Source organism: Equus asinus, chromosome 4, assembly GCF_041296235.1.
Source record: "Equus asinus isolate D_3611 breed Donkey chromosome 4, EquAss-T2T_v2, whole genome shotgun sequence".
Taxonomy (NCBI): Eukaryota; Metazoa; Chordata; class Mammalia; order Perissodactyla; family Equidae; genus Equus; species Equus asinus.
Window position 1 is genome coordinate 45,744,900 of NC_091793.1, and position 23,199 is coordinate 45,768,098.

General features: G+C 37.3%; 1 protein-coding gene across 2 annotated transcripts in view; it reads left to right on the forward strand.

Annotated features, from left to right (window-relative positions):
- Nucleotides 1-18,469: 18,469 nt before the first annotated feature.
- Nucleotides 18,470-23,199, forward strand: part of RASSF9 (Ras association domain family member 9) — a 36,856-nt gene continuing 32,126 nt past the window's right edge. Inside the window, exon 1 of one of the 2 annotated variants that reach the window (XM_014865842.3) lies at nt 18,470-18,766. In XM_014865842.3, the coding sequence (XP_014721328.1) occupies nt 18,720-18,766 (47 nt within the window). In that variant the 5' untranslated portion in view covers nt 18,470-18,719. The remainder of the gene's footprint in view (nt 18,767-23,199) is intronic. The other variant, XM_070507199.1, reaches the window with a different exon arrangement.

Sequence of the window (23,199 nt, forward strand, 5' to 3'; positions counted from 1 at the left end):
TGATGCAGCTATCTATTTAAAACCCATCCCACTGTTACCCCATTCAATCTCTATGGTCTTTATTTGCCCATTTATTTTTTGTCTTTTGTAAGTAAAAGCAGGAATCTCTCTCCTTTTTTTTGGTTTTGTTTCTTATATTCTCAGAACACAAAATAATGCTTCTCCATAGTAGGCACTCAGTGAATATTGTTAATTGGATAAGTTAATGAGGTGTCTGAGCACCCCTCCCTGATGGTTTTAGGGTAGCTATCTATCTCTCCCTCACTTCTTACAGGGACATTTTCATTCTCTAAGTTGTGAACAATAAAACCCAGGAGGCAAACGCTTTTGGAGAGAGTCCTTGCCAAATGGTATGAGAGAATGCTTCCCTTCAAGGGAGTTGTGAATATTCTTTTTTATTATTTTATTCACTTATGTTTTGGTGAGGAATATTGTCCTTGAGCTAACATCTGCTACCAATCTTCCTCTTTTTGCTTGAGGATGATGAGCCCTGCTAACGTCTGTGCCAGTCTTCTTCCGCTTTGCATGTGGGAGACCACCACAGCATGGCTTGATGAGTGGTGCATAGGTCCACATCCCTGGGATCTGAACCCTCAAACCCAGAGCCCCCAAAACAGAGCATGCAAACTTAACCACTATGTCACCTGGCTGGCCCCATGAATATTATTTTCAATTGCAATTGACATTCTGTAAGTTACCATTAAGGAAAAGTGGGAGTATGATGATCCTAAAGCCACGTGTTGGTGTTTCTAATTTGGTGAGCCAGTTTATGCAGAAAGAATAGGTACAGGCAAGTCTTCAGAGGCAGAGGATTGAGTGACAATATTGCATTCAGAGTCTAGAAATAGCTGCTGTAACCAATACCACAGGCCTCAGAGTAATCGAAAGATTAAACCTGAAATTCATTTATTGGAAACCTACTCTACGACAGGCACTGTGCAGGTTAATTTGATTTCATATAACATAGCATACGGTGAAGCAGGGTTCACAGGATGATATTATTCCCATTGTGTAGATTAAAAAAAATAAATAAAAAGAGCTGTAGAGAGTTTAAATAAGGATATGGGGACTTATGAAGTAGAGCTTGGATAGGACTGAACAATGCTTTCCTTTCTCAAGCAACAACTAATCTTTGTCATACTATACTGGATCCGAGTACCAGGCAAAGAAAATCTTGTATTAACTTGTTGAAGAAAATGTTATGCTAACTAAAGGCAGGCTAATACTTTTAACCTAAAAGGACAATTAGTAAAAAGTCAGATTGAATTCTATTTTCAAATTGATTCTAATTCATCAGTTTAACCTTGTTTTTCTCCCTTTCCAGGCTTAGGTGTGTTACACATATTAAACAAAGACACTGTTTATCTCAGAATCCTCCTTCTTATTGTAAGGACTGTGTAGAACCCGAATGGGCTCTGCATGTGTTGAATTGCTTTAACTGGGTGGAAGATTAGAAAGTATGAAAGAAGAATCAGGGAGAAAGTGACGTTACAGCCTGAGGTGAGTGGAAATGAGTGGCCTGGGAAGGAAAACATTTCCCACTTTGTACTCTAGGTGGAGGCACTAGTATGTATAGAAAGACAAAACCAGACAAGCGCTCTTGGGGTACTAGGCCATATTTTAATATCATCCTAATTCACTAAGCCAATGAATGTTAGAAGTGTGTGGGCTGTATGGAACAACTAGCCTGATACTTGAATTTTATGGAGAGGGAAACACAGTAAGTGTTTGTAAGTGGGTTGCAAATTTCCTCCACCTTCCAACTCTCGATCACATTGGTTCCAGCTGCTCAGTCTAACCCCACTCCTCAACCCAGAGGAAGGTTGTTTGCCAACATCAGTCCAGTTATTTTGGAAATTAATGTATCTTCTGTGAGGTTCTCTATTATCAGTACAGCATCTGCACGACAAGTTAGAAAACATCTAAAGAATATTAGTCATGATAAAATGGAATTTCCTTTTGAACAGGCCTCTCATTTTGTCTTTTTCTGTTACATAATATCTTGCTTTTGGCATTGTCAGTTTCCTTTGCTATCTTTCAGTAAACACAAACCCTTTAGCTCCTAAAGCAGAAATTCTCTACTCCTATGATCTCTTGTCCCTCCTTCGCAGTATAATATCATCACCTTTTTTCTACATCCTCTCTGGCTCTGAAGTCAGGTGAACATGGTCATAAATTAGGGATCCATACTGAAATGCCTACAAGGGCCAGGCAGGTAACGTGTCCTGTTTAAGCCCTATTTAATGGGACCTTTGGCTTGCTACTGAGCTTTAGATGATTTTCCTTCATGTGGAAACATAGACCCAAGATGGCAGATCTTTCCATTTTTCAGCATTTTCCAGAAATTCAGATTTTTATGAAAATGTCATAATCTTTAAATGCAAATATTTAGTTCAATCTTCTTTTTTACAACACTCAGCAGACAATTTAAATGTCTATGTACTGAAGTCAGCCTCAACATCCATCATTTTGCTAGTCCCTGGTTTAAATCTTACTCCTATAAATTTCTACCTTTGTGGCTTTAGATTTTAACTCTCTGGGCCTCTTTCATCATCTGTAAAATAAAAATAATAATTACTGTCTAAAATATGGTCATGCGGATTGTATTTGTTTTTACCCGGTACACATATATCACAGTGTGAATGTAACAGGCACTCAATAAATGTTAGCTTGCGCATCCAATCGTAAGCTACACACATTCCTTCCTTTTATTCTTATTTTCCCTGTCTTCTTTCTTTCTACTTCACATTTATATGCCTTAATCTTTTTAAATCATTCCAGTATTTATTCACAAAATCTTAAATTAGACTCCATCTCAGAGATTCTATGTGAAACTTATCCTTCTTTCTCTCCAAAGTTGAACATTCTTTTGCCTCTCTGCTTTCCAATTTTGAAGTGTTTTAGTGATGGTCAGTATATAACTCTTGTCCCTCTGTGGCTTGTTTTTTAATTGGGGTATAATTTACATATGGTGAAAGGCATAGATCTTAGGTATACAGATTGATGAGTTTTGACAAATACTTGACTTTTCACAGTTCAAAACCTGATAAAGACGAAGATCATTTCCTTCCCGCCTGGAAATTTTCTCATGCACATTCCCAGTGAATTCCTCTGACATCACAGGCAAACACTTAATTTTGCCTATCCTTGATTTTCATATGAATGGAACCAAACACTGTACTTTTTGTAAGTGTCTGGAATCAAACACTGTACTTTTTATGAGTGTCTATTATTGCTCAAGATTTTTTTTTTGTTTTGTATTTTTATGGGGTTTTTTTTTGGTGAGGAATGTTGGCCCTGAGCTAAGATCTGTTGCCAATCTTCCTCTTTTTGCTTGAGGAAGATTGGCCTTGAGCTAACGTCTGTGGCAATCTTCCTTTACTTTGTACATGGGATGCTGCCACAGCATAGCTTCATGAGCAGTGTGTAGGTCCATGCCCAGGATCCAAACACGCGAACCCAGGGCCACCAAAGCAGAGTGCCTGAACTTAACCACTACACCACTGGGCTGGTCCCAATATAATGTTTTTGAGATTGATTGATGCTATTGCACATATCAGCAGTTTGTACCTCTTTACTACTGTGGATTATTCTACTGTAGAAATATACTAGAATTTGTTTATACATTCTCTTGTGAGATGGACATTGTTTTTTTCCAGTTTAGAACTATTTTGAATATAATTCTTATCAACATTCACACATATGTGTTTTCCTAGACATATATTTTCATTGCTCCTTTATAAATACCAGGAACGGAAGCGCTGGGTTATAGAGTAGGTGCATGTTTCACTTAAAAAGAAATTGTTAGTTTTTTACGTGGTTGTACCATTTTAAAATCCCAGCAGCAAAGTCCTTGCTAACATATGATGTTGCCATTCTTTTGAATTTTAGCCATTATATTGGGTGTAAAGTGGTATCTGATTTTAATTTGCTTTTCTTTGATGACTCATGATGCTGAACTCTTTCATGTGCAGTCGACATTCTTATATTTTTCTTTGGGCAGTGTTTGTTCAGGCCTTTACTCATTGTTTAATTAGGTTGTTTGTCTTTTTATTACTGCATTATAATGTTTTTTTAGCAGATATATGTATTGCAAATGTTTTCTTCCAGTTTGCAACTTGCCTATTTTTGTAAGAATGTCTTTCAATGAGCACAAGTTCTACAGGTTTGATGAAATCTAATTTATTCCCTTTGTCCTTTCTAGTTAGTGTTCTTAATATCCTGAGAAATCTTTGCTTACGCCAATGTCCTGAAAATGTTCCTCCATGTTTGCCTTTAGAAGCTTTATAATCTTGGGTTTTAAAGTTAGATCTATAAAACATCTCTGATTACTTTTCGTAAATGCTGTAAAGATCAAGATTCAAATTTTTCTTTTGCTCTTTGGTTGCTCCAGCATCATTTGTTGACTAGACTTTTGTTTCCCCATTGAAATTCTTGGGGACTTCCTTTGAAAAACCATCGATCATGTATGTATTAGATCTATTCTCTTTCATTGATCTAGTTCTCTGTCCTTATGTAAATGTCACACTGTCTTGGTTACTGTGGCCTTACAGTAGTTTTGAAATCAAGTACATATTTCTCAACTTTATCTTCTTCCGAACCATTTTTGCAGCTTTGCATTTCGTATAAGTTTTTAAATTGTGTTCTTTGTTTATATTTTTAAAAAGTCTTATTTTGGTTGGGATTGCATTAAATCTAGAGACCAAACTGAGAATAATTTATATCTTCAGAATATTGAGCTTTCAATGTTGCATATTGTCTATTTGTTTAGATCCTTTTAAATTTAACTTTTCTCAGTAATATTTTGTAGTTTTCAGGCTAGGGGGTCTATTTCATTAAATTTTATGTTCTAATTATTTATTCTTAGCATATAGACACCAGATAGACGTTTGGATATTATGATTGTATCCTGAAAACTTGCTAAATTCACTTATTAGATCTACTAGCTTTTTTGTATATTCCTTTGGTTTTTCTACCTAAACAATCATTCTATCTGCCAGTAAAGACACTTTTTGTGTTCCTTCTAAACTTGATGTCCTTTGCTTCTTTCTGTCGTTGTTGTTTTTCCTAACTGAATTTGCTAGGACCTCCAGTACAATGTTGAAACAAAGCGGCAAGAGCAGAAATCCTTACCCTATTCCTGATTTTAAGGAGGAGGACTTCAGTATTTCACAATTAAGTTTTATGCTAACTGTAGGTTTTCCCTGCTTTGCCTAGTTTGCTGAGAGTTTTTGTCATTATTGCGCATTTAATTTTTTCAAATACTTTTCCCGCATCTATTAAGATATCATATGAAAATATGTCCAGCACTAATTATCAGGGAAATGCAAATCAAAACTACAATGGGATATCACCTCATCCTGGTCAGAATGGCTATAATTAACAAGACATGAATTAACAAGTGTTAGAGAGGATATGAAGAAAAGGGAACTCTCACACACTGCTGATGGGAGTGCAAACTGGTGCAGCCACTATGGAAAGCCATTTGGATATTCCTCAAAAAAATAAGAATAGAACTACCATATGATCCAGTTATTCCACTGCTGGGTATTTATCCAAAGAACTTGAAAACACAAACGTGTGAAGATACATGCACCCTTATGTTCATTGCAGCATTATACACAATAGCCAAGACTTGGAAGCAACCTAGGTCCCCATCAAAGGATGAATGGATAAGGAAGATGTGGTATATAGACACAATGGAATACTACTCAACCATAAAAAATGATGACATCTTGCCATTTGCAACAACATGGATGGAACTCGAGGGTTTTAAAGCTAAGCAAAATAAGTCAGAGGGATAAAGGCAAATACTGTATGATCTCACTCATAAATAGAAGATAAAAATAACAACAAACAAACACATAGAGACAGAGACTGGATTGGTAATTACCAGAGGGAAAGTGGGGAGAGAGGAGAGTGAAAGGGGTGATTAGGCACATGTTTGTGCTGATGGACTGTAATTGGTCTTTGGGTGGTGAACATGATATAGTCTGCACAGAAACTGAAATACGAAGAGGTATGCCCAACGTTTATATGATGTTATAAACCGATGTTACCACAATAAAATATATATATATATAAAGATATCATATAAATTTTATCCTTTCTCTCTATTAATGTGATGAATTATTTGTACTGATCTTTTAAAATAATAAATCATTTTGTCACTGAGATGAACCTCACTATATCTTGTCTTATTATCCTTTATATACATTGTTGGATGTACTTTGCTCCTACTTTGTTAAGGACATTTTCATGTCTTTTCATGAGAGATAGTGGTCTGTAGTATTCTCTTCTTGGAATATATTTAATTAATTTTGGTATCAGGATTATTCTGGCCTCATAAAATGAGGTGGGAAGTGATCTTTCCTCTTGTATATTCTGCAAAGTTTGTAAGATTGGTGTTATTGTTTCAACTTTGGTTAGAATCTACCAGTGAAACACCTCAGCTTGAGGGGAAAGTTTAAATTTATGAACTTTTTAAAATAAATCTGATCTTATTTATATGTTCTATTTCTTTTATCTAATCTATTGTTTATCTAAATATAATCACGGAGGATGACAGAAAGGTCATCCTGTGCTTTTTTGTAAGTCCTTTCACGTAGGTCTACAAGATGCTGATGGGGGGTACCACAAACTATTTAAGACATGGATAATCAACAGTTTAAATAAATATAAATGTTAAGGTTAACACATCCCAATAATTGTCTTTCATGGTGATCATGCTAAGAAACTGTCTGTTATGTTCTGACAATATGATCACAATACCAGTTTGAGATGTTGCCTCAGTAAGTGTCCCACTGTTTTTATCCTAGGTTATCTGGATTATTCTTGTTTTAGTGATTAATTTCTTTCAATGAATTTTGCTATATTATCTAAGTTATCAAATTTTTTTATATACATTTGGTCATAATATTTATCTCTTTTTTTTTCTTAAGATTGGCACCTGAGTTAACAACTATTGCCAATCTTTTTTTTTTTTTTTTCCTGTTTTTTCTCCCCAAATCCCCCCAGTACATAGTTGCATATTTTTCAGTTGTGGGTCCTTCTAGTCGTGGCATGTGGGATGCTTCCTCAACGTGGCCTGATAAGTGGTGCCATGTCTGCACCCAGGATCCGAACCAGCAAAACCCAGGGCCACTGAAGCAGAGCGCATGAACTTAACCACTTGGCCACTGGGCAGGCACCAATATTTATCTCTTTATTGTCTGAGGGATCTATAGCAACATTCTATTCTTCCATTGTTAATATTGTCTGTGTTTTTGTTTTTTTCTTGATTAATTTTGCTAGAGATTTTTCAGTTTTATTTGTCTTTTCCAAAAACCAGTTTTTGGCTTTGTTGATTTTTTCCCATCATTTGTTGGTTATTTTATTGATTTTCAATCTTATCATTATTATTTCCTTTTTGGTTTAAATTATTCTTCCTTCTCTATTATCTTTAGGTTAGGCTTAGAACATGGATTTCAAACGTTGTCTCTTCTCTAATACAAACATTTAAATCTATACATTTCCATGAAATCATGGTTTTAGCTGTTTTACACTCACTTTGATAAGTTGTATTTTCATCACTATTCATTTAAAAATATGTCCTAATTTCCCTGTGAACTTTAATTTGATCTACAGAGTGCTGGATCCCACCCCCAGAGTTTCTGATTCACTAGAGCGGGTTGCGGTCAGAGAATTGCCATTTCCACCAAGTTCTCCCATGATGCTAACACTGCTGTTCTGAGGACCAGAGTCAAGGGACCACTGCTCTCAGGCATGATTCTTACTCTTCAGGTGTGGCCTTTCTGAGGTTTCTTCACTCTAGCAGTTTGGAAATCCAATTTCTTCCAACACCTGCCTACTTCCAGAATCTCTGTTCTGTTCTCACCTTCGTAACAATTATTCTGTGCTAGGCCTGTGGAGTCAAGCCTTGCACTGCTCTGTTTTGTGTTTAGCAAAACATCTGAAGGGACCACTATGCAGATTTCTGAGGCTCCTTCTGTGCGACTCCCTCCTCTCTGCTACCCTGTGCCACAGAATACAGCAGCCTCAGAAGTTCTAAAATAGGATCATTATTTTCTTGCCCAGCAAGTCTGCCGCCTTCTTTTTTGGGTTCTTCTTCCCTGTGCAGCAGTCTGAGGAAAGGCCAGGCAGAACACCAGAGTAAATGTGGGACTCAGCTCACGAGTTATCCTTCTTTCAGGAATTATAGATATAGGCTGTGTTTTTCCCAAAGCCTGGAAAGAGTTATTTTATATATTTCATGCTATTTTGTTGATTTTTATGGCAGGAAGATAAAGCTCATCTCCATAACTCTGCAGTAAATCATTATTGCAACTCCTTACCCTCAAATGAATGAATGTTGTTCTTGCACATAGCTAGTCGCTTTTCCTTTCTTTCAATTCTCATTTTCCACTCTCTATTTCCTGCTCCAATTGTGAAAGACATAGCAAAATATTTCATATTTAGAAGTCAATTAAATGGGACTATCAATGAACCAGAAAAAACTCAATGTAACACTGATTGAAATGAGGTAAATGACAACAAACAACCTGATATCAGGGAACCTGTTTTTCAAGCATTCATTGACTTTTAATTAATTCACTCAATTTATATTTATTGACCACTTACTTTTTGTCAAGCACTGAGCTGAAGATTGGGGAGGAAACAATGAACAAGAGACACCTAAGTCTTTTTTTATGGTTTGGAGAGAGAAAGTCTGAAAGAAAAATCTCATGGTGAAAGAAAGAACATTCCAACTGCATAGATGCCAACAGTTCTCTTGGGTTGGCATCTATCTTGGTGAATTTACCACAGCTTAGGGTTCAGAAAACTGATCATGTCTTAGATATAATCAAGTCCTAGGCAACTAATTCATGATAACTGAACTTACCAGAGAGCAAAGTACTTTAATCAGAATAGCAATTTCTTAATTTATCCTAAGATCTTTAACTTCCACAGGGTCTGCTCTCACACTTTCAGACCGAGACATTCTTTCATTGTACACAAGTCTATTACAATCAGGAATTGTTTTGTGAAAATGAAATCAGCACAAAACTGTTAAATGATAAGAATGGTTTCTGGCACCATGCTCTGGTAATCTAATATTTTATCTCCACTGTAATACTAGCTAATATTTATTAAGCCATTACTTTCTCACAGCATTTCCATGTGGCACATATAATTATAATTCCTGTTTTACCAATAGAGACACTGAGGCACAGAGAGTGTGAGTAACTAGTAGAGCTGGGATTCAAACACATGGAGTCTAGCTCAAGAGCCCAAGTTCTCAACTGCTCATCTATAAGGCTATGCACAGCCCAATAGATCAAGATCCGACACTGTGATTCTGGGCATGGTCAGCACTTGCACTGAGATTCCTGGAACACATCACTTCTTTCTACTTTTCTGTTTCAGTGCTTGGTGAAAATCCCTTTGACTAAGACATTATTTCTTTAGATATGATGAAGAATTCAATCATGTTTCAGTGAAATTTTTCAGGTGGCTTTGTATAACTCTCCTTAACCTATTATTCTTAATTTATAGAGAGAGCTCAACCTCGATCACTGTGGATAGTATCTGCATTCAGAAATATTATATTTGACTTCAGCATTTTAAAAATTCAATTTGTTGCCATGTGTTAAATGGGGTGGCAAGATTTCACATTTTACAAAATTCAGATTTTCATAGGTTATCTTTAAAAAATCAGAAAATTTAGAAATAATAGACCCATGTTCCACATAGCGGCAATCTGCTAGAGCTATCCAGGCTTCTATCTGTATTCATTAGCATCACTTGCTTAATATCTTCAGACTTTTTCATTAGCAACTCTTGATATGTAGTTTCACTTGAAGGAAAATACTTACTGAAATCATTTCATCAAATTGTATATGGATCTAACTTACTACTTTTAATATTCATAGAGTTGTCTATAATTGGAGTTCACTATTTAAATATTCTCCTGTCAAAATACATTCAAAGTATCTCTTTTTATGAGAGGCAGCATATTGTAATTGTTAATATCATGGCTTTGAATCTCTGTTCTGCTGCTTAGGAGCTTCGTGACCTCAAGGAAGTTGTTTACTTCTCTATATTCTGGTTTCATTCTATATAAAATGGTGACTAAAAAATGAGGTTATCTCATAGACTTTTATAAGATTAAGGAAAGTGCCTGACATAAAACAAGTAGTTGTTAGGCAGTTTTTCACTATTGCATACAATGATACAAAAGTACACCTTTTGGGACATTTACAAATACTCCTTTAGGTTAGATTTTTAGAAGTAGAACCACTGAGTCAAAGATATGTGTGCATTAAATTTATATATAGAGAGAGATAGATATGTGTATATATATATATATATATATATGTTTGGTGAGAAAGATTGGCCCTGAGTTAACATCTATTGCCAATCTTCCTCTTTTTGCTAGAGGCAGATTGTCACTGAGCTAACATCTGTGGTAGTCTTCCTCTGTTTTGTATGTGGGACTCTCACAGCGTGACTTGATAAGCGGTATGTAGGTCCGTGCATGGGATTTGAAACTGCCTACCCTGGGCCACCAAAGGCCACTTATACCAAAGACCACTTAACCACTACACCACCAGGCTGGCCCCCTAGAATGTTTCAATTAAATATACATCAATAGTGTGTGCCCTATTAAATACTGAGAATTATTGTTTTAAAAATTCGGCCAATCTAACATTCAAGAAGTGACTTGACTATTTTTATTTTCATATCTAGTGAGACTCATTGTAACAGTTATTCAACTCTGTGTGATATTGTGATTTATAATAAGAAACATATGTATTTGGTCTTTGCCCCCATTTCTGGCACAAAGGTCTAAAACTCTTCGAATTTCCTAAATGAGAGAGTGATAAAGGTGTCTTTTGTTATACTAATGAGGTGGCTCTTGACCCTCACCTAAGGATGGGGCTGGTTACCAGGAGAATCAACTATGTGATCAGAGGATTGGAACTTTCAGTCCCCGGGCTCCCACCACCTCCAGGGAGGGGAGACGGGCTGGATATTGAGTTCAATCGCCAATGGCTAAGGATTGAATCAATCAATCCTATGTAATGAAGCCTCCATAGAACCCCAAAAGGAAGACTTCACAGAGCTGGGTTGGTGAGCACGTGGAAACATGGGGAGTGTAGCATGTTCTTAGAGAGTAGGGAAGCTCTCCACCCTTTCCTCATACCCTGCCCTAAGCATCTCTTTCATCTGGCTATTCCTAAGTTATGTTCTTTCACAATAAATGAATGATCTAGTAAGTAAAACATTTATCTGAGTTCTGTGAGCCATACTCGCAAATTAATTGAACCCAAGGAAGAGGTTGTGGGAACCTCTGATTTATAGCCTGCTAGTCAGAAGCACAGGTGACAACCTCGGCTTACCACTGGAGGCTGAAGTTGGAGGGGGGCAGTCTTGTAGGACTGAACCCTTAACCTGTGGAATCTGACTTTAGGTAGACAAGTGTCAGAATTGAGTCAAATTGTTAGGACATCCAGCTGGTGTCTAAAGCATTGCGTGTGGTGTGGAGGAAAACCCTCCTCCTGTACATGCTGGAATTATGATCAGGATATAAATACTTTGTGTAACAATTTACCCCAAAACTTAGCAACTAAAAACATTGATTAATTCAGGCTGTTTATAAGAGGAAAGAATCTGGGAGCAACTTTGCTAGGGGGCTCTGTCTCAAGGTCTCACATGAGGTTTTGATATTGGGTCAACACAAGGTTGACACAAGGGAAGCCATATTATAGAAAAGAAGCCATACTGTAACTTTGAATGACCTGATTAACTAACCCAGCTGGCTGTGCACCCTCCAGGAAATATACATGCTCTGTAGATTTTATGGCCCCTTCCAGTTGTGATAAGTTGATAACTTTGTTCTTTTGAGTTCCTTAGAGATGTGATCACCTCCGGGCAGAGAGTCTATACTGATAGCCGTCACCAATGACAATGAAAGATCTGGGAATAAGGCATTGCTCCCATCTCTGATGCATATCCAGTAAAACAAAACATTATCAGGAACTAGGGTCGGATGTCTGCCACCACCCAGAGATCAGATGGATGCCCGCACTGGGGACCAGCTGCCTCTCCTACCTGAAGACCAGCCCCCTATATAACTGACCTGTGGTCCTTGTTCTGTAAGATGGTACTTTTGGACATCAGTCAGTCATCTTCCCCTTGATAGCAAGCTGTAATAAGACTCTTTCTCTCCTAACACCTTGCCTCTTGACTAGTGGCATGTCTTGAAGAGGGCAAATAATCTCAGTCTTGGGTGGTAACAGTTTCTGTCAAGCTGTCAGCCAGGGCTGAAATCTCTGAAGGGGCTGGGGGGTCTGCTTCTAAGCTCCTTCATGTGGCCATTGACAGGAAGCTTGAGTTCCTCACCATTTGGGACTCTCCATAGGGCTGCTGACAACATGACTTCTCCCAGAGCAAGGTAGAAGCTACAGTCTTCTATACCCTAATATGGAAAATTATGCACCATCACTTCCACAATTATTTGTTAGAAGCATGTCACTAAGTCTAACCTAATACTGTTTGTTAGAAATCTGTCACTAAGACCTGTCTACACTCAAGGAGAGGGGAATTAACTTCCATCTATTGAAGGGAGGAGCATTAAAGAATCTGTGGACAGTTTTTAACACCTCAACACTGAGCTTCTTTAATCCTTCTGTGATTTGCCTGTTCACAAGCATGAACATTTTTTAAATTGTAGTTTTTAGGGCTCTGCTATATATGAAAACCTACAAGATCTAAGACACTAAATCGGAGTAGTAATATAGTTACATGTTTTTATATTTCTCCCATCAATCACTTGAGTAATGCCTATATTTATCAAGAAACCTAATATCACCACTCCTCTGTCCTTTGCTTCCCTCCTTCTTACATATAGAAACAAAGTAGTCCTGTTAACAGAGAGCACCAGGAAGGAAACTTTGAAAATGTGAATGGCTTACCTGCAGTTCTAGCTTTTTAGCTGCCCTTGTTTCTATTGCTGTCACAAGATTTCAATCTCAAAAACTGGATCTGCAGGGTCAGATCTGTGCCCACTGCCCTAACAAGCTCAGATCGCAGCAAGTGCAGAAAAGGCAACTTTGAAGGCCCCACATCTCTTCCTAACCTACACTAACAAACTTAGCTAGAATTTGAAAATCTATGGTGGCCATGTCTTGCAAGTTTTCCAGAAGGAGTCCTCTCTCACAGGCTACAAATTTTTCTGTAGAACCTTAGTGAGAAAGATGCAACCTGCGAACTTCCTCAAAGTTGGATTGGAATCACCCTTAACATCCCTGGTATCCTTTCAGCCCAGAATGGCACTTTTATTCATTGGGAAACATGGCACTCAAAGGGAAGGTGTTGACCGAGACCCCTGAACTTCCCAGGAGGCTCCCAGATCCAAGTGCAAACTCATCTACCTCTTCTCCCAGAACACAAAGGAATATTAAAGGAGGTAGCTTCTTTTCAACAGGCAAAAGGTACTGTGGTGTTCTTCCCCAAGGAAAATTACTCCAGGTTCATCTGCTTCCTATTATTGGTGTATTTGTCTGCTCAGGCTGTCATAACAGAATACCACAGACTGGGTGGTTTAAGCAACAGAAATCCATTTTCTCAGCATTCCGGATGCTGGAAGTCCATAACAAAGGTGCTGGCAGATTTGCTTTCTGGTGAAGACTCTCATCCTGGCTTGTAAATGCAGCCTTCTCCTCTGTGTCCACATGACCTGTCCTCTGTGCCTGCAGAGAGAGCTCTGGCGTCTTTGTGTCTTCTTATGAGAATACCAGCCCTATGGGATTAGGGCCCCACCTTTATGACGTCATTTAACCTCATTTAGATAACTTCCTAAACGCACTATGTCCCAATGCAATCACATTGGGGATTAGAGCTTCAACATATTAATTTTAGGGAGACACAATTCAGTCCATAAAAATTGGCATTAGTGCTGTGATATATATGAGGTTAATATGTTCTCCATATTGTAAGGAAAGATGGCTGGCAGTGTGGTGAATTAAAATCACATTCATAAAATCTTTAACAAGTTTACACAAGGAAATAGTCCCAAATCTACTTGATAAAATATCTACTAAATATCAATTAAGCAAAAATTTCCAAAGGCCAGGTAGGTGATTGTATTATAATTCTAAACCATTATTGTTGTTAACGTCTATGAAATGGAAATAATAGCATCTACTTCTCAGAGTGATGATTTTCCTCAACTCTCCTTAATAGATTTAATCACTTCCCTCTGTATCACCACTGTACTTTACACACAGTTTAATTCAAGAAACGACACTATATTGTAATTATTTTTTCCATTCAACTCAAGCTCTTTGAAAGCCAGAACTGTACCTTGTCATCTTCTAATAGTAGGTTTTAATTCAACATTTTGCATTCTCTAGATGTCCAACAAACATTTATTGTATCAAAGAACTAATTAGCTTCAAGTCAATGTGTTTGTTAAATGTGAACCAAACATAAATAATAAGGAATATTGATTAGCAAATTTATTAAGATGATGTTTCCATCTTTTTAACAACACTGATAATAAAACTGTTTTCATTCTTTGTAAAAAATCATTTGTTATTACATAATATTCTCATCAAACTACCACAGATTAATTTGAATCACTCTTATAATGCATTTCAAAGGAGAAAACCAGATTTAAGTCTTTTATTTTGGGTGTCAATATTTGAGACAAACCCCAGGGTCTTAAATCAATAAATGACTGTCCTTTGTAACATTTTTTAAATACCTTGAATTGAAGAATATTCTAATTATTTCCCTCTGTACAAATGATGATTCCTTTTTAATATTTCCTGATAAAATCTATAACCTAGTTAGACCTAGTTGAAGACCAGTCACCAACTCTAATTCCTTACAAGTAGTAATTCTAGTAATCTCATGTGTGAGTAGTTAAGGAGATGGGGAGAGAAGTGATTGTCCTAATTCTGTCTAGGAAAATCCCGTACGCCTTCAACTTGTGCAATGATGCATGTCAATTATATCTCAATAAACCTGGGAAAAATTCAACAGAAAGAAAAAAAAAGACTTCCTAATATGAAGAGGGGCTGGGGCTGTGAATGAACCAGACCAAGAATTGATACATTTATTTGCTTGGTTATCCCTCCTTCAAAAACAGGGTTTCCTATCAGACTACATGTTTTAACTCTATTTAGATTTTGATATTGGCTTCCCTGTAGTTAAATAATCTTTATTCTCTTGAGGAGAATATTCATTCATTCTTTCATTATCAAGTATAATGTATCATCTTCCATGTTGATTTTTCATGTTAATCTAAATATGTAAGGGAATCCACCTTCTCTATCCATTTTGGCAGAGCTTCATACTCAGAGATGAATGTAAGAACATTCTGATTTTCTACCATAAAAACATTTTACACATTTTATCTTTTCAGGAAGGCAGGGATTGTATAGATAAGTAACCATCTTTCTTCTATAAAGATTTCCTGTTGGTTCAGAAAAGGACTGAAGCATGCCCAGAATTTTTCAAAGTATAATTTTCAAAAACCTGAAATGTTTGAATCTCATACAAATACATGGTGGGCAAGTGTCGAAGATTGCCCTAAATTAATGAGAGATCCAGCAGAACTGTAAAGCTGGTCCAAAAGAGAATAGGAAAGACTTATATATTGAGAGAATTCAAAAAAGGTTGAAATGAAATGAAGTTAGGTATAAAATTGGTTGACGTTCTACAGGCCAATAAAACCAGAACCTTTTGAGTTATCTTCCTACTAGATAAAAATCATTTTTATCACTTCTGAACAAAAATCATTTCCAACTTACCTATTTTGATTTTTTTTTTTTTTTTTTTTTTTTACAATTTGACATCTAATTTCAGAGACTGGGCCTAATCAGTTGAAAAAAAAAAAAAGCATTCTTTCGGAGAATTTGATAATCTTTGGGAGGAACTGCTAGACAATGCTCCATTAATTATATCATTGAAAGGACATGTAGTCATCAGTTTGCCTTATTTTCAAGTTAAGTTAATTTTTGATACTACTCTCTACCCTGTAAAAAAAAATAGTACTTTCTCTAATATTATGTGTCAGCACTTGGTTTGCAAAATTTCATTTAGTTCTCATATGAGTATCAATAGGCATAAGCCTTTTTATGAACCTTGATTATTTCCTTGGGAAAATCCTTATGAGTATAAACTTGAATAAAAGAGTTTGAAAGATTTTGAAAGTTGTTGATGTGCATAGCCGAATTCATTTTCGCAAGAAACGTGCCAATCTGGACTACTCATGTGCAGTAGTATACTCTGACCATCACACTGACTGAGTTGAGCATCATTATTTTAAAAATCAGGCAATTTGGTAGATGCAAAAGAAAGTCTCATTTCAATTTACCTACGCAAAATCTGGTTACTAATGAAATTGATTTTTTAAAATATGATTTTGTTATTTTCTTTCAAAATTGCTACTTGCTTATTTTTCTATTTGGATATTAGTGCCTACGTTTTTGATTGCTTTCAGCTTTTAACATCTGAGGGACATCACCCTTTGTGTTTATTCTTATACATCAAAGAGCTTGCCATGATATTTTATGTGAGGAATAATAACAACCTAAATGAGACTCATTTGTGCCAACTCGAAACTCGACATAAGGTTATGCTAATAAAGATGTAATGTCGTTTCCTCTTGTCCCATTGAAACTCTTTTATTGGAAAACGTTTTATATGAAAACTGCATATACAAATAATGTTAAAAAGGGTGTTGGACTGAAACTACAGGAAACACAGGGATATTGGTAAATGCAAAATTCTTTGCAAATTGACTGCAGCCATTATATTAATAAGTAAATAGTATAGCTTTAGGGGGTTATATTTTGAACAATATTTAAAATAACTGGGCAATCTTCCATAATAGTTTCAATCACTTTTTGTGGTGTGCTTGTGAAATAAAATTAAGAACTGAAACTGAAGTATACCCAAGATTATGTTGCATGGAAAGTATGTATGTTGCGTATATATCATATAAAACATAAAACAAAATATGTTATTATCACTTTTGATGTCTTAAAGCTTTCCTCTGGTACCACAGACATAGATTCATTTAAAAGATGGGTATATTTTAAAATTATCTTATCTTGCAGGAATAGAAAAAGGGTAACTGTGCTAAAGCTCTGGCTGTTGTTTTCTAATTTGTAACAATTTGGGATACATATATATATGACTTATAGATAATATTTAATTTGAGCTCTCTAGAATCCTGAATAAATCATAATGCATAAATCAGCTCATATAAAAATTATAGAACCCTTTGAGATCACTTTTTTGTTTGCTGTTGTTGAGGGGGGCGGGTGGCCACACAAAGTGTGAGCCGTTCAGGATCTTTGCCAAGGTCCAGAGATCCACTAGCCTCAAGTGAGATTCAGAGAGAACCTACAGTCCTGTGATGTCTTTTTCCTCTCTCCCTCCCTCCCTCTGCTGCCAAAGCGAATGATTAGAAGCCCGGCAGGGAGTAGGGGGGCGGGGAAGGGGTGCGCAAGCGAGACGGGAGTGGGGTGGGGGCGGGGCGAAACCGTAGAAAAAGTCCTGGGAAAATTCTAAGGGCCCTCGCCTTTGGACAGTACTTTTCCTTGGCGTCGCGGACTCAGGGGAGCTGAGACCGCCAGGCACCCGGGCACCCGGTCACCGGCCCCCGCGCCCCCTCGCCAGCTCCATGCTGGCGGCCCAGGTCGCAGGTTCGAGCTCCCGGGGGATGCCACCGCACGGCTTCCGGCTCCACCAAGTCCTCTAGGCGTGTCCTCTCTTTCGTTACTAATTGAGGGGCAGGAGCAAACAGTTGGCTCTTCCTTCAAACTCCCAGGGCCCCAAAGGCCCAGTAAATGCCAAAGATGGGGCAGGGGTCGTTGTCAAGGCCGTGCGAGTTAGACCCCAAACCCGGGCTGGTTCCTATGCCAATGCTGTGATCTGTCAGCCCTGGAGCCTTTGGTCCTTCAGATCCCTCAGCATTGGGAAGATGAACTTGAAGAGGGTGGAGGAGTGGAGTTGGGGAAGCTCTTAGCATCATGAACTTGGGGGCTCAGATTCCCAAGTGGTCTGCCAGTCCACCTCCATCCGCTCTCCAGCTTCACTCTTCAACGTATTTGCAGCACTGAGCCCTGGGGCAGAAAGGTTTGCGTCGAATCTGTAGACAGAGATCTTGGCCCTCATTCCGGCTTGCCAAGATCAAGCTACTTTTCACAGGCTGGAGCTGGCTGGGAGGTGGGGGTATTTAGTTTCTATCCTTTCGTGTGTGTTCACCTTGTGGGGTTGGGTGTGGAAAGCGGGGGACGGGGGTGGTTTCCAGATCTCGTGAAATTTCCATTCCACGGGTATTACCATGCCTGTGGGGTTGGCAGTTCTTAAAGTTTATCAAGTCTGCAAATAACTACAGAACACAATAGAGTCCCCCTCCCTTCCTCTGTCCCTTTTTTTTTCTTTTCCTGCTTCCAAAAGCCTTCTTCGAGGCTACAGCTGGGCAGGTCTCCAAAGGTGTAGCAGCCACAACAATCCCGCAGTTCAAAGTTAAGCAGCAGTTGCGCAACTCGGAGCAACACTCTTAGCCGGCTGCTAATGAGTTGAAAGCCAGGCACGTCTGAGGAGGTGATGAGGAAGCTTCCAGTCGTCCCCACTTCACTCTAGAAATCCAGATATCCCCACCCCCCACGCCCAGATAACTGAGATACAGTGTTTGCTGTTCACTTGCCTGGCAGACCATGGCTCCCTTTGGAAGAAATTTGCTAAAGACTCGGCATAAAAACAGGTAAGGTCCTGCGTGTGTGTACTTGGGAGCTTATGTGTGAAAGTGTGTTTTCTTGCAGTTAGATTCTAAGGAGAATTGTTCTTGGAGTACAAAGCCCCAGGGAGTTAGGTCTGGTGTTTATACTCAACGGCTGAGACTGTTGTTTCAGAAGAGATGATTGCAGGGACCGGGGCAAGGGTCCCTGAAAATAAAGAATGATGATCTTGACCCCTTTTTTCGTTCGGTCAGTCCTGGTTCCTCAACTAACATCACAAGCATCTCCCTTTGGGTTGCCTTGCATATTTGAGAGTAGTGGGATAGCAAGTTTCATTTTGCTTCAGACAGAATTTTAGTATACTATAGGGAGAGTGGAAATTTTGATGAAGGTATAGCTAGAGTTTATTAACCACTAATTAGAACGAAAAACACAGTGGCTGATACAATCCGGAAACAATGCTTTGGCTCCCCTTAGAGAGGGGCATTCCTGAAACCTGGAAAGTTCCCAAAGTGAAAGCATTCTGTAGAGAAGCTTTTTATGCGCTGAACCTTTCAAAAATCTTTAAGAACTTTAGGTGGTTTTAGGCACTGAAAGAGAATTCAAGCAGCTGTCTTCCTTAATCCTTGTTATTGCTATTTTACTTTGATTTGATTTGTTTTGCTCTTTCAAGCCTGCAGTGCCCAAGTTGTAAGTAAAATGTCTTTGTCACACACACACGCACACACACATATTTTTCTTGAGCCAGTGTGTGTGTTTCAGTTCTATTAAATATTTTAACACCTCAAATGTTAACTTTTATGCCAAAAAATGAGAGGATAATTTTAAACACGGGCTTACTTTTTAAAATATATTTATTTTGGCATAGAGGCTTTTCCACAACTCTTCTTTCAATCATGCCTGTTTGTACTTGTCGTAATTTACTTGGTGTAATTTTAAAAGCATACAATTACATGGTAGGAAATGATACAATTGCAGTAGTGTCTGCACGACAATATAGAGTAATACAGTTTTCAGGTAAATCCCCACACATTTTGTGCATGAATGTTATCTTGAAATTTCTATTTTTAACTCATTCCAAAGGTTTTAATGATTTAGTTGACTAAGTTTGCTTGAAAAACTAAAACAGTAATAATCAATACTATAAAACATTCTAAACCAGTTTTACCTGCTAATAAGTCGATGATATATCACAATTATGGTATTTCTGATAATTAATGAAACTATATGTTAAAATAAAGAAATATGTCTAGGTATTCTTTAAAAGTATGTTAGTAAAGATTATCTGAAATAGGTTTGTATTTTAGTGGTGTCAGTACGTTAAAAAATATTCCAGAAGACTCCCCTTGCCAAAAGAAAATCCTTACTACTTTTTAAATGACTATTCAGTAGCATTATTTTTGAAGTATTTTTGCTTAAGTGCTGGTCAAAATGTATAAAAAGTTTCTTTGGGAAAGTTCATGGTTTTATAAAACAAATTATATTTCTGGCATACTGATCTTTCTGAGTGCTACCCCAGTTTAGGGTTGTTGGGTGTGCGTATATTTGCTTTTTGTTTTTTATAATTGTTAACTCGGGAATTCTGTCATTGTATGCCAAATAGCAGAGCAATAAAACTTTGCACGCGCCCCTTGCGTTTCCCTCTGGGAAGCACATGTTCACTTTCCTTCCCTGAGTTTTGCCACTGCACCATCTACTCTACCCAGACAACTCTCTTTCCTTCAAGGAGGTGAGTATACGAACATTTTGTAATATGGCATTTTCCATGCAAAGTTATGAAAAAGTGGAAAGAAAGAACAACGAGAAATGGGGAGTTTAATAGTATTACATTTCTCTGGGAAAATGGAATGGTGTTCCCAAAGGTGATGCTTTCTTATGAGCGTGTTTGAAGGTGGTCACAGTGAGGATGTGTGTAAGTTGCTCTAAAAACTGAGTGCTTCCCTTTACATATTTGTATTTTTCCAGTCCTTAAAATTTTAAGCCACATTGGTGGGCAGGGATGTTGAAATATGGACATTTCACACTAAGCAGTAAATAAGCTCCGTAGTGTATTGACATAGAATTAATGTATATTTATTTCCTTCAGTGTTTAGTATTGCTGTAGATGAGGTATTTTTGCTTTGTTCTGTTTTGTTTTTTTCACCTTCTCAAAGGTGAAACTGCAGGTGAAACTTAGTTACATGATTAAGTTTATCCATTTCGTTTACCAGGTTCCATAGTGATCTAAACTACCCTACTTGGATGTGTAGAAACCAGATGTTTCCTTAAATGACAAGTGATTCATCCTGTGATAGAAGACGTGATTGGCGATAAGACAGTTATCTGATAACAGCCAATGCATTCCTCAAATATATAGTATAAAATTCCCTGTAGATTGTAAAGAAGAATTTGAGCAATATGTTTGTATACCTTGTGATAGATAATTTATGCGCTAAAAGAACTACTCGAACGTAATTTTGTCTTGGTCAGTAGGAAAAAATGTGGACGGCTGGAAGGAATATTAGGAATTTGAGATCATAAATTTTGAGAAAGTTTGTGTATTGAACTTTTCTGCATCCTATTTGCTTTCTGTCTTTTCATTTTTGTTCACGCTTCGAGTGATATTTCATCAGCCAGGATTGAACCTCCTGAGATCTGTAAATATCCTCATAATACATGGATATTTCAAAATTTTAGAGATAAAGAGGGCACAAATGAACTTCAAACTATGAGATGCAAAGACAGAAAACACAACTGTAGAGGCCGGCGCGGTGGCGCAGTGGTTAAGGACGCACCTTCTGCTTTGGCGGCCTGGGGTTCACCGGTTCCGATCCCGGGTGCGGGACATGGCACCGCTTGGCACGCTATGGTGTGGTAGGTGTCCCACATATAACGTGGAGGAAGATGGGCACGGATATTAGCTCAGGGCCAGTCTTCCTCAGAAAAAAGAGGAGGATTGGCAGCAGTTAGCTCAGGGCTAATCTTCCTCAAAAAAAAAAAAAAAAGAGAAAACACAGCTGTAAAGCTTGGAAAGGGCAGGCCCATGTCTGTCTAGTTATCATTGTGTTCTCATGCCTAGGATGGTACCTGGCATCTGATGGACCTGAAATATAGTTGTTAATATAATTTTAAGTTTGTAAACCAAAATTGTAATTTGCACTCAAACTAAAATCATGGTAATTATTTTATTCTTTATTCATCATCTGATGTCAGTTTGTATTATATAAAAGTGGAAACTTTATAAAGGATTGGTTAACATTTGATATAATCCAAAACCCAAGGAGATAGACAAATAATTGTACGGTTTTGGACACCAAGCTAATCCTACTCTACCAGATCATCTTTTTCTAAATTTTAAGAAATAATTAATTTAAAAATTTTGGAAACAATCTTCAGGAAATTTGAGAATAACATGTGATCACAAAATGATGGTATTTGTAGTCACAAACATTTTATGCTTTTCAATTCTAACTTTCGTATAAATAAAAGAGATAGAGCCAATCTAAAATCTTTGTGTTTACAATCAGAATGATCTTTTTAAATTTTCTAATTGTAGTAACATTCAATAGGAAAAGTACAGTTTTCAGAAGACATTTTGGTCTCAGGAGATGGATTGTTTATTTGGTTCCAGAATAATAGTGTTCTGTGACTGATTCTCAAAGACTGATGAATATCTTCTTACGCAGCTTTTTGTTCAACATGAAGAATGAAAATGTTAGAGAATCTAGGTATTTTCGTTTCAATAAACAATTCAAGTCGCTGAAAACGGTTTCTAAAAGTCACTAGGTAGCTACTGTTTCTCATATAATGGGCAAAGAAGCACACAGTGAGGCATGAATTCACTTGATGCTCACATGGACATTCAATGATTGAATTTAGGTTATTAACATATTCAAATACATACCCATATAGGTTCCATGTGAATGTGGTCATCTTTATGTTGGATTGTATTTTCAAGATAATGATTGTTTTCAAAGCTAATGCTTCTGAATAGCAATCAGCAACATTTAAAAGCCAGAAAAGGGGAATGTCACTATAAATTATAGCTTTTTGGGATACTTGGTTGTGAGTTATGACTCCTTGATGTTTTAATTAATGAAATTTGGGGCAGAGAATTGGTTGGACCTTTTACCAATCCTTGCCAGAAGCAGAAAATTGCTATAGTAATGCAGTAGCCCATGTATTTGTTGGAAATATAAACTTAGTTCATTTAGGTGATTTGTAAGAGAAAAGAAAATTAACAATGAATATGAAAGGATCTAATCTCGTTAATAGGGCCTGTATTATTATTGTTAAGTACTATTCAGCCAGAGCTTGGCTTTCCCTATACTTACAGATACATGTCTATCCATCACACATTGTGACAACGTTGTCATAATATCAACTTGAAATTAAAAGCCTTCAAAGTATAATTTTGTAATAAATATATAAGTAAATAATACAGCTCTGTTGTTTATAATTGATGTATAAAATTTACATT